Genomic DNA, 13,020 nt, shown 5'->3' on the forward strand with positions numbered 1-13,020 from the left:
AGCGAGACTAAATTATCCGATACTTGTCCAATGTTGTCTCATAGTAATGTAAATTATGTATTTATATTTATATTTATGTATTTATATAATTTTGTGTATTGATTTAATTGGTTGTAATTGAAGTAGAGAATGAATAACACATTTACTAATTGAAGGAATGGTGTAGCGGGTAACGTAGAAGATTCATAATCCAGAGAGAGGTCCCAGGTTCCACCAAGGTGCATTTTTTAATATCAATTCGAATAGTTAATTTCAGGTATAATTATTATAAATGTCTTAGGAATAAAATTTATAACCTTTAAATATGAATGTTTTTTTTTCGAATATTAAACTAGTGCCAGTTCAGATCTAATCCATTTCAATCCGTTAAATCTATTTTTATGGATTTAAAGTACGCATTAAAAAAATTTTAATTCTCGTTTGCTAAGTCTCTTATTTATTATGTTTGACGCTTTTTTGTCTTATTTTATTTGTTCATATTGGTCTGTTAACTTTCACCTCAGTTTACATCAAGATATTTAAAAATTATAATCACACTTATTTGAATTATAATCACACTTATAAGTCTAGAATTCTTTTTCAATTTATATGCATGCACACACGCACGCACGCACAAGTATATATCCAATAATCGAGGATTAAAATGAATTGAAATTTTTATACAGATTTTAAGTCCAATTGTTGAATCCAATTTAAAAACGTTTATGGTATTCAATCAGATTCTATTGGAATGAAAAACTACATTTTCAATTGAGTAGTTCTTAGGATGCACAAAAGAAGCCGATATTATTTTGAAATTATAGAAATGTGTTTCATACAATTCTTATAAATGAATAAAAATTTCGGATTGAAAAAGGCTTATTATAATGTTTATAAATGTATTTCTGAAAATCTAAATTCATTTTAATTCATTCTCATTTACTAAGTACATATAAATGTTCCGAATTATCTTATCTTACAGCTCACTATATATAACAAATTAATTACACAGACTAACAAAATGTAAGGAGACTAATGCTTTGATCTTTGAAAAATGTTTCCATAGGATTTTGATGTGTTGAAAACGATTACGTGCAATGTCCGTTTTTTTTCTATTATCCTCCATTTTTTAAATAATCGCAAAAATAGTTTTTTTCGGAAATAAATTTTTTATTAATTTTTTCCGCTAAACAAAAATGATATTGAGGTCTGTTTTGCAACATTTAACTCAGAAATATTTCAACAATACTAAAAATATTTTTTCGATGCTTATAAAAATATCTTATGCAAATTGCAAACAAAAACTTTGGAAAAATCGTAAAAAGTCGGAAAAAATTGATAAATTTTGAAATATCAAATCAAATAATTGAAAGAAAAAAATAATTGAAAGTAAAAAATATCTAATAATTTATAAATCAAAGTATGAAGATGTCTAAATAAAAGCCAACTAATTAGTCATGTATAATTAATTTATTCGTTATAAATTGTAGATATTTTGATTGCTAATTTGGATCCTTCTCAATACAAATATTCGATACTTAAGAAAAGTATTTGTCATATAAATAACTGATTATAATTTATAATTATATAAATGGATTAATGTTGATTTATTTGTTTTGTCTTTGTGTATCCAAGAGTTTGTTTATTTTAATTGCGAAATTAACTATTGATCAATTATAATTTTGTATTAAATTTTTATTCTCATAAAAAGAATAATGTCTCGTTAGTTCTAAACTTATATGACAAATGCTTGGAATAACTTGTGATAATCCTTATCAGATCACATGCTCATCATATAACAAAAACAATCCAACTCGAGTGCCAACGTTTTAAAAAATATCTCAGAAAGGGAAGCATCAATTTTTTATAAACAAATTTGAATATATTGGCTTAAGAGACTCTGTCCTTTTTTATATTAAGACCATTCTTTTGTTTTTTAATAAAAATCATTTCAAATATTATTCAGTCTTTTATGTAAATTTTTCCCTTTTTTCAAAATTTTTATATTCTCCCAGTCAAACTCATGGGAAAATTCTAATCTGTGCGCCGTGATAATGCTGTGTTGTATTCCAATTAATATAATTTTTATGTTCATTGATACGTGTCTTAAGGATTAAACTCTTCCCGTTTGCCCCATGTATGATGCGTCACAATTTTTACAATTTATTTTATATACTATATTATTATATTATGTGCTATAATAGGAAAATCGTCTTTCTGAATTTGAATGACTTTTTTCAATTAATTTATGCCCTTATATGTCTTATTATAATTGTTCTTTATTAAAAAAATTTTTTATCTTTTCAAAGATATTATGTAAAAGATACCGCAAAAAATCTCCGTCTTTTAACTTCATTATTATTATCTGAATTCTGTTTATTATTGTTACTGGAATTGTTATTAGAATTGTTGTTAAATTTTTTTCGTAATCTCTTGTTAATTATAGCTTAATAATAGTTATTACATATGACTTTTTGCTATATAATAATTTTTGAACAAATGATCGGAAGTTAGTTTTTCAAAAAAGGATTTAAATTAGAAATATACAACTAAGTTGTCAGATATTTTTTACGATTTTTTTTCAAATTAGTTGTTTTATATTTTAAAATTTGTCAATTTTTTCCAAGTTTTCCAAAGTTTTTTGTTTGCGATTTGCATAAAACATTTTTATAAGCATTGAAAAAATATTTTTAGTAAAAATATTGTTGAACATTTTTGGTTAAATGTCCTCGATATCATTTTTTGTTTAGCTGGAAAAAATTAATAAAGAATTTACTTCCGAAAAAAATTGTTTTTGCGATTATTTAAAAAATGGAGAGTAATGAAAAAAATAATGTAATGAGTAGAATCATTTTCAGTGCATCATAATCCTACGGAAACATCTTTCAAAGCACAAGACTCCACCTAAATTTTGTCGGCCTGTATTATTTAAGAATTTTGTTTACATCCATGAACTGTCGACTTTTCTTCGTACAATTAAGAATCTTGTCCATCAATTCCGAGCGATGTTTTTTCGACATTTATAGATATACAAGAGGATTAGGTGCATTTTATTTAATGTGGGATAAGTTTTTTAAAGGAATTTTTATTATTATTATTATTAAAGCATCAATTATATGTATTCAGAAGTAAGTTTTCACCCACTAAAGATAACTTAGTACGAATCGAAATGCTTGAAATATTTACATTGCATTTGAATTTGTCAATACATTAATTTTAATTGTACACTGATATCAACTTAGCTTATTGCTCTGTTTATGCACTCTGAAATTTTTAATTCTCTAAGCCTTTGATTTTATTTTTAATCATTAATTACTTGAATACTGTATAGTGAATTTAGTTCGACACTCTAGTATTGATTATTTAAACCATCATACGCCAATTGATGTAAAGATGTATTTAGTATAAATAGAATCGAGTTAAGCGCGAAATAAATTTTTGAACTACTTTTAAACTTTTAATCAATATACATTTATGCTGTTAAGTAGCATATGTATTTTATAATACGAAATATTTGTATTTCATTATTATATTAAAATTAAAATGTATAACAGATTTAATATGCACCAATGCGCATTAGTGCCTTCGAGCAAATTAACAGTTTTTTCTTTGATTATTTCTTTCTTTGATTATTTTTCTGAAAAAAGTGGTCAAAAAGTTTGTAGCGAAAAGAACATGAGGCAGCATTTTCCTCGTTAAAATGTCTGATGGGGAAATTAAGCAAGGCTCATTTTTTGTAATAATGTTAAGAATTTGCGAAAATTTTGGTTTCGCTCCTTTTTATTTTATGCCCACTCCTTATAGTTCAGTATGATGGGATGGGAATCTCTTTAGTACTGCGTAATACAAATTATAAAAAGCATAGGAGCTAACAATTAGGATTCCCATAAGAGCCAATCCAAAAATCCAGGACAAGAGATTGCCATCTATCATATTAGAAGCTTCTTTTCTTTTCCGAGCACTGATTTCTCCCAATGTAGTGCCCTTTCGTTCTATCATGAGTTTCTTCATATTGGCGAGCTTCTCCCGTAATTCATCTACAGATTCAGCAATCTCCTCGATCGATTCTCCCACAGGTAAATCTGCAATTTATGTAAGTACGATATCATATGAGAACAAGGCATTCTTGATTAAGTAAATAAACAGGACATACAACTTGCATACTTTGAAAAACTTGTAAACAAGTCGTATGAAAAACTTTTATATACAAAAGTTGCATGACTTCCTCAGTCTTATTGTTCGTAACCAAGCGTGATGACTTTTCTCATATGTCTGTGGTATGCTGATTGTACACAGTCATACATAAGGGACCTACAGTTTAACGTTGATTCCGAACGACGATTTTATTTAGAGAAATGTACTGACAAAGATATTCTCGGTGATTTGCCATTGCCCCGAGAGAAACTATGAGCATAATGAAAATTTTTCGATTCTGCTTGGGATCGAACCCGAGATCTCTGGCATAGCAGTATCAGACGCTACACCACGCTCGCGCTCATAGTGCACGACTTACATAATTTTTTTTATAAGAAGAAGCATTAAAAAGATTTTTATGTAAATCTCATTAAAAAAAATGGAATTATATGAATTTTTTTAGATAATATAATTTTGGCTAAGATAATTTCTGTAATTAATTTGCACATAAAAATATTATGATAAAAGTATCGAAAAATCATTTACGAGATATTTTAAACTTTATTCCATTACATATTGACATTAAATATTTCGTATAAAATAATAAGATAAATCAATTAGTTTAAATAAAACACATAAATATTTATTTAAAAAATGATCTATTTTGCCCTCATATTTTTTAAAGCAATTATGTATTTTTTTTTTATACCAATTGATTCATCTTATTATTTTGTTTATAAAAGTATTAAGATACAATTATAAAAAAATTAATAGTTTACGAAATGTTATATGCTATAATGTATACGAAATTTTATGTCAATATGTGCCAGAATAAAGTATAAATTATCTCGTAAACTATTGATTTTTAGATACTTTTATTTTAATATTTATTTTTATATGCAGAAAAAAGAAAGAGGAATCATATAATGTAAAAAAATTCATATAATTTCATTTTAAAAAATGAGATTGACCTTGAAATTTTTTTAATTCGCTTCTACTTATAAAAAATATTTATGCACTATGTAATGACCCTCTTGAAGTAACTTTTGTATAACAATTTTTCATACAATTTATATAGTTTACAAGTTTTTCGAAGTATGTTACACGCCTTATACTCTGTATGTATACAGAATATTTGAGACTATTTTCATGTAAATAGAGTGGAGGAAAACTAAATCAAAAAGTCTTGTATAACTTTTCATTTTTCGCAATATTTTTAACAATTATTAATTATTGAAAATCGAATTATAAATGTTCCATGCGTAGCACTCTCGATCGGCGGCTACATCTCGCCGTGCGCTTGCATTCGGCGATAGGCTAATGATGAATTTAATTAATTGATAATTCATTTTAATTGATAATTAATTGATAATTATTGCGACAATTGAAAAATTGTAGACAACTCTTTTTGACTCTATCTGCATATGAAAACAGAATAAGACTTCCGTATACTACTCTCTAAATCTGAATCAATGGATAATCATTGATATCGATGTCATAAGTATGTCACTAATCAGTGAATGAAATCAGTGAATGAAATGTGAGATCCTTAATTTAGCTGATCTTTATTATGTGTTTTAACTAACCTTGTTTTAGCATAAATTCAATGAATATAATATCGGAAAATTGAAATTAATATGCATATATCAGTATTTTAGTTCTATAATGTACCATACAAAATTTTTCCTTTTTTAGTTAAATTTTACTGATTATGTCATGAGTGTCAAATAAGCTACTGAGTAAGTGACTATTCATCAAGCTACTGAGTTAATGACTATTCATTGATTTAGAGAGTACTCAAATTCGATGAAATTTTACATATGAAGGATATTCTGGGAGACTATGTGTAAATATATTGATAAAATTTTTTTTTCATAATTTTTCATAAAATTTTTCATAATTTATCAACATCAACAATTTATAAATAATTACAAATGAAATTATGAGAAATTTTTTAGATTTTTAAATATTTTCTGGTAATATTTTCCCAACAACAATAAGAAATATTAGAAGGATGTTAAAAAAGTTCGATTTTTGACCCCCTTCCTCCTCGCGAAATCTTCCTTCTCCTTTGTCCATAATCTTCTAAAAGGATTACTTCTATCATATGCCTGTGGTGCGCACGCTGATTGTACACAGTCATGAAATTATTTATGTGACTTTAATCGAGCAAACATTTTGGATCGGCCATTTTGAATTCGTCATCATTGATGTTTCCATTTAATTAATAGATTTGTAGTCAATTTGATTACACGCTCAGATTCATTTTTTTTTTTAAATTCGATTACTGCAATCCTACGTGTAAAACTGAATGTTGAGAGCGCCATTTTAGATTTCCTATTTCCATAATTTGCCATGTTTAATAATCATTATAAGCGACCTTTAAAATCTCTAAGTATCTATTATCATAAAAAATTTTTGCAATATATCAAACTCATGATAAGTTCTAGCGCAGTATTGTATATGAAAATTGCAAAAAGAGACACATATAACATAAAAAAAATGTATTTTCTCCGAATTTCTGGGATATAAAATTATTTTTACTATTTTTTTCATGTGAATCTCAAATAACAATTTTGTGATTAATTAAGATTCCGCAGAGGGATTCCAAAAATCGGACTTTTTTAACATCTTCCTTTGATTTAGTATCCACAAATAATCAAACATATTGAAAACATAAAAAAATCGATTGATCTGATTGATAACAATAATAAATTAATAGAATTTATCATTTATAAAGATAAATTCAAATGAACCGACATTAAATCAGCAATATTTTATGCTAAACACAAATATTGCTTTTTACATCGCAGATCACTTAATTCCACTATTGAAGGATATTTGTATAGATCCTAAAGTTGTACAAGATTTTGCGTTAAGCCGACTAAAATATACAAATATAGTATATATGTAAAATATAAAAAGTATATTACAATTTTCAAAAATTTTTTAACGCATGAGCGACTAATGAATTCCTGTTTACTAGTACTGCGTACGTTATTGAAGCTACATTCGACGCGCATGCGCCAAAAATTCGGCTCGTCTAATAATCCCGGAAGCGTGGAAGAATTACATGTGTTCAGTTTGCAAGCGTCTCTCTTTAATTTTCTGCTTTCTCGCTTGTTGGCTAAACTGGGATCTGTTCGGTCTAGCCAACCTTAATTATTGTCTTTATCGCACTCACATAGATTCTCTTTTTATCATGTACTACTTAGTATTACCAATGTTTGTTCGCATCGCATGCTCCTACAACTCCTACTTACTTGGAGTGCTTAATAGGGGCTATAATGGAAATTGAAACACATTTCAGAAATATATGTTCAAAATATCTATATATTTTTTTAGAATTTTTCATAAATATTAATTTTGAAATATTGTAAAGTATAAAAAAATTTGAGATATTTTCTAAACAGTTATAAAATGATACAGAAATTCTAAAAATTCAGAATTTTTTATATGTGAATTCTAAAATATTGTAAAATTCGTATAATTTTCTATAATTGTATACATATATAGAAACATATTTTATATTGTAATTATATTATAATGTTCATATATAGGTGTCCAGAAAATCACCCGCAATACTTCAGAAGGTGAAGATATCCAAAAAGAAGAAAAAAAAGCTATATAAACATAGAAAATAAATCGTTTCCCGTATAAGTTATAACCACTTTTATATTAAAAAAAAATGTAATTTATTTTTCATAATCATAATTTATTTTACAGTATTTTATAAATAATTACATTTCGTACTATTTTGGCCAGGTTGCACCACGTGGAGGCATAGCTCTTTTGGCATTCCTCTAGTAAAGTAAAAAAGTTTTATAATAAAAAAATAAAAAAAGAAAGATTTTAATATTCCTTTCGTCTTATAGACGCCAATTCCATTGATATCGGTGCTGTCTTAACACAAACTATTGATGGCGTGGAAAATATTATTGCGTTCGTGAGTCGTGTGCTTTCTCATCCGAAAAAGAAATGTTCTGTTACTGAACAAGAGTTTAGCAACTGTTTGAGTGATACAGAAATTTCGACCATAATTTAGAGGGGTTAAGTTCACTGTAGTGACTAACCATAGTAGTTTAGGTTGACTCCACTATTTGAAAAATCTGACTGATCAATTAGCACGTTGGGCATTAGAATTATTAGAGTACGATTACGAAATCGTGCATCGAAAAGATATTGTACTATATGCCAAATGCGTTATCGCGCACATTTGAAAATGACATCAGTGATGGAGGAGACCCTAGGTATTATTTCTTTAGCAGTTGCTGTGGATGCAGAAATTCTTAATAATACAGAAGATCTTTGGTACAGTAAACGCTTTCGCGAGGTTTCGGAGAAGGCTAAATTGTTTAGCCAATTGGATAGTAGATGCTCAGAGAACATTGAGACATTATATAAGAATAAAAAACGTCTTAAAATTCATTTTTGAACGTATTCCACATTTTTGGAAGTATTCGAATAACGTCTTTAAGATGTCTTATGCGTCAATTTATGGCATCCTTAAAGACATTATCCTTAAGATATTTTACAAACTTGTCCCTTATGTTTTATAGAATTAATTTTATGATGTCTTATAAATATTGTAATTCCTTATGATGTCTTACAGATATTATTAAGACTTGTTTCAAACATTTGTCTAAAAAATAAAAATAAAAATTACTGATATGAAAACGTACTGATAAGAGGAAGTCTACGAAGCAGAAATTGAAATTACTTGATAAATCGTTATATGAATTAATGATATCATACATAATACATATTTTCAATGACGATCTATAATTGTGACAGATAATAGATTGTTATTGAAAATATATATTAAATATTATATCATTCATATACCGATTTATTAGATAATTCTAATTGCTGCTTCGTATTCTTCGTCTTATCAACGCGTTTCCGAACAGCTTTATACAATTATGTAGTTATAGAATATATTCGTATTATAATATAAAACAAATTAAATGATAAAAGCTACGAGTCAATGCAGGATGTTAAGTATTAACAAATGAATTTTAATCTTACAATAATTTAAAGTTAAATGTTTCGACTCTCATTAGGTCATCTTCAGTAACAGAAAATTATATAAATAAAAAAAGGTTACAAAATTACGAAAATACTGAATAATATATACCGAATAATATAAACGTGTTCAAATATAATTTATAATGATTCCTATAATCAAAATTACCAAGAATTTACTTTTCTCGTCATTCTTCCAATATTCATCTGCATGTGGTGATAAGAATATCTTCGTCCAACCAATGTTTCCTCGCAATCGCATAGTCAATAGTTATTAGGTGTACAACTTTGCTTCCGCCGTTTTTTCCGAAATTCGAGGCTTTATTGTAAAAAACTTGTTATACATTTATGATTCAAAGTATTGTCCATCGCTGGCCACTACTTTCTCCCATCTTTCTAGTAGCGTACGAATCCCGCGTCGAAAAAACTGGTCATCTTTTGAGGCTATCTACGAATCGATCCAATTTTTTACTTCTTCATAAGACCGGAAGTGCTGGTCAGCCAGGCCGTGTGCCATTGATCGAAACAAGTGATAGTCAAAGGGAGCAACGTCTGGAGAATACGGCGGGTGGGGTAGGACTTCCCATTTCAACGTTTCCAAGTATGTCTTGACCACTTTCACAACATGGGGTCGAGCATTGTCATGCTGCAAAATCACTTTATCGTGTCTCTCGTTGTATTGCGGCCGTTTGTCTTTCAATGCTCGACTCAAACGCATCAATTGCGTTCGATACTGATCGCCTGTGATTGTTTCAGTCGATTTTAACAGTAATAATACACTACGCCGAGCTGGTCCCACCAAATACAGAGCATGACGTCAAAATCACCGTTCTTGAAGCGTTGAAACCACTCATGACACGTTCTTTCACTAATAGCGGCCTCACCATAAGTATTTGAGAGCATTCGATGAGCCTCAGCCGCAGATTTCTTCATATTAAAGCAAAAAATTAAAATCTCCCACAAATGACGAGAATTTGGCTCGTAAACTGACATTTTCAATCGAGAATAACTTTATGATGCAGACACAAATCGACTAATGTCTATGGGGTTATGTTGATAGATGCCCAAGTTTATTGTATGACGTCTATGATCTATTTATTTCGACCACCACTTACCGCTAAAGCCATCTATAGGAAAACGGCGGAAGCAAAGTTGTACACCTAATAAAAAATAATAAATTATATAAAAATTAAGTCACATCGACGTGCCCTGGTGGATCGACGTTAATTTTTTTTGAAGAACCAAATTGTAAATATAGTCCTATTAATGCATTTAAAACGATTGCAAGGGTTCTCATCAATTATCAGTGACGTACATATAGGGTATAAGTTTAAAGCCAGGTGTATAAGCTTAAATTCGCTGTTTTTTTAGTATTTTTAGAAAAACACATTTTTTTTCCTAGGAAGCAAAAACAAATTTATTCAAAATACTTGTCCTCGCTAACTATACATTTTTCTCATCTTTGGGGCAATTTGTATATACCACGCCAAAAAACTTCCTCATCTTTCGAGGCAAACAACTTATCAAGCCATTTTCGGACGTCTTCGTAAGAATCGAAGTGCCGCTCAGCGAGCGCGTGATCCATCGACGAAAACAGGTGATAATCAGAAGGTCTGATGAGTAAGCGGGATGGGGTAGCACTTCCCAGTTGAATGTCTCCAAGTAGTTTTGGACCATTGTTGACGTGTGCGATGGTGTGTTGTCGTGGAGGAAAATCAGCTTGTCATGTCTTTTCCGATAATGCGACCTTTTTTCACGCAGAGCACGGTTCAATTTGATCAGTTGTTGGTGGTAGCGGTGAACATTAACCAGGTTTTACCCAGGTTTTAACAGCTCGTAGTAGACGATACTCTTCTGATCACCAAACGCATAGCATCGTCTTCCGTCCAAAGCGATTTGATCTTGAGGAAGATGTTGATGATTGGGCGGGATCAACCCAAGATTTTCTTGCGTTTAGGATTCTGAAAATAGATCTACTTTTCATCGCCTGTCACAATCCGATGCAGGAACGACTTTCTTTTTTGTCTGGCAAGCAGAATTTGGCATGTGTTTTGGCGTCGCTCCATCTGCGTATCGTTCAGTTCATGCGGCACCCATTTTCCGATCTTTTGAACCTTCTCCATGGCATGTAGCTGCATGGAAATATTTGCTTGAGAAACATCCAATTGCTCGACAAACATTTTTTGCGATTGGGTATCGTCCTCGTCCAAAAGAGCCTACAATTGACAGTTCTCAATCTTCCTGGGCCGATTTTCATGCTTCTTGTCACTCAGGTCAAAATTGTCGTCATTGAACCGACGAAACCGGCGAATCTCTGCACGTTGTTTCCGATAAAGTATTGTCACCATAGGCCTCCACAAGCATTCGATGCGATTCGGCAGCCGATTTCTTCAAATTGAAATAGAAAAGAATAGCTTCCCGCATATGCTTTTTTTTTAGCAAAAAACTAGACATGATTACGAAAGAAAAAATGTATGTTGTTATATGAAATTGCTGATGATGTACACTGGTTAATGTTGACAGATGTCAAACACATAAGAAAAAGTATGTTGTGTGCCCAGAGTAGCTTTGTACGCTCACTAAACAGCGGATTTAAGCTTATACACCTGATATATGTTATAAAATTATGTTTTCAATTCGTCAGTTAACTCAGACAGCACACAACGTCTATTGGACGTTCTAATCTGGTTTTTATTTAGTCCATGGACTTAATACGAATGTTTTAAAAATGTATGTTACGCAACGTACAAAGTATGTTCACATTTGGACATTAAAATTTTGGATTTTAAAAATGTTCATCTCATACAAAAAATTTTCTAAATTTGTTCGCGACGTGTTGTTTTCGCTGATTTTGACAAGTGAAAATTTTTTTAAGATCACACGAGGAGTTTCACTTTTGTTAGTTAGTATGTATGGACACCTTCTGAACATCCTATGGACACGTCTCTGTGGTGTGTTGAAAATTTTCAACGACAAAAAATCTAATCAGTTATCAAGCGTGCGATATCCCATAATATCCGCATAAATTGCTACTGTAAGTATCGTATTGTTAATTGCCACGAGATAGCGATGTACGGCGTAACTGTACGGTAGCAACATAAAAAATGTACATAATATTATAGTATAGTATATCAACACTGTACCAGTACTGCATACTGTTTAAGTACATCATAGTACATAACCCGTAACTTATCAATACGGCCTACTATTATCGACAGGAGAGAGACTGTGGAGATCTCTAGTCGAAGATAATGTACATGATAACTGTGAAAGTACAGTATATGATTTTTTGATCTGAAAATAGTCGTTATAACATTAAGATTAAACATTAGATAATAACTAACTGGATGTTCAATTGAACTGCACAAATTTTTATCAAGTCCATATTGAATAGATGTATCATAACTATACATCCATGATTATATAGGTATTCGTAGATCATCGAAGTGCAGTGGTTTCCATATTTCAGAAGTCAAGCATAGTGGATGGCGATATGCAACCGGATGGAGTGACCGTTTCAAAGCAATATGAAATTAGTTTCCGAATTCAGGGATAAATGTATTTTTTTATCATAATTTTATGATGTATATTCTGGAATAAAATATTAATCAATAATAATACTCATATAAGAATTATTTTGTCTTGATTGTGGTTTAAAATTTGTTTAATATATTATTTTAGTCTATTGCATCCTAAAATGGACGTTTTAAGAAGTCCAAAACGGTTACATTGGATATTTTTAAAACGTTTTTAAAATATTTATGGATCTAATCTAGATGTTTTTAATATGTTCAAAACGTCCAACATGTATGTTTTAAATATATTTTTAAAATGTTACTATGCTGTCTGAAAATATATTTCGAACGTATATATATATATATA

At 29.7% G+C, this 13,020-nt stretch overlaps 1 protein-coding gene across 1 annotated transcript in view; it reads right to left on the reverse strand.

Moving 5' to 3' along the window:
- Window positions 1–3,044: 3,044 nt before the first annotated feature.
- Window positions 3,045–13,020, reverse strand: part of LOC108692717 — a 52,121-nt gene continuing 42,145 nt past the window's right edge. Inside the window, exon 3 of the mRNA XM_018201108.1 lies at window positions 3,045–4,061. Within this exon, the coding sequence (XP_018056597.1) occupies window positions 3,778–4,061 (284 nt within the window). The 3' untranslated portion in view covers window positions 3,045–3,777. The remainder of the gene's footprint in view (window positions 4,062–13,020) is intronic.

This window comes from Atta colombica, unplaced genomic scaffold, assembly GCF_001594045.1.
Source record: "Atta colombica isolate Treedump-2 unplaced genomic scaffold, Acol1.0 scaffold80, whole genome shotgun sequence".
NCBI lineage: Eukaryota > Metazoa > Arthropoda > Insecta > Hymenoptera > Formicidae > Atta > Atta colombica.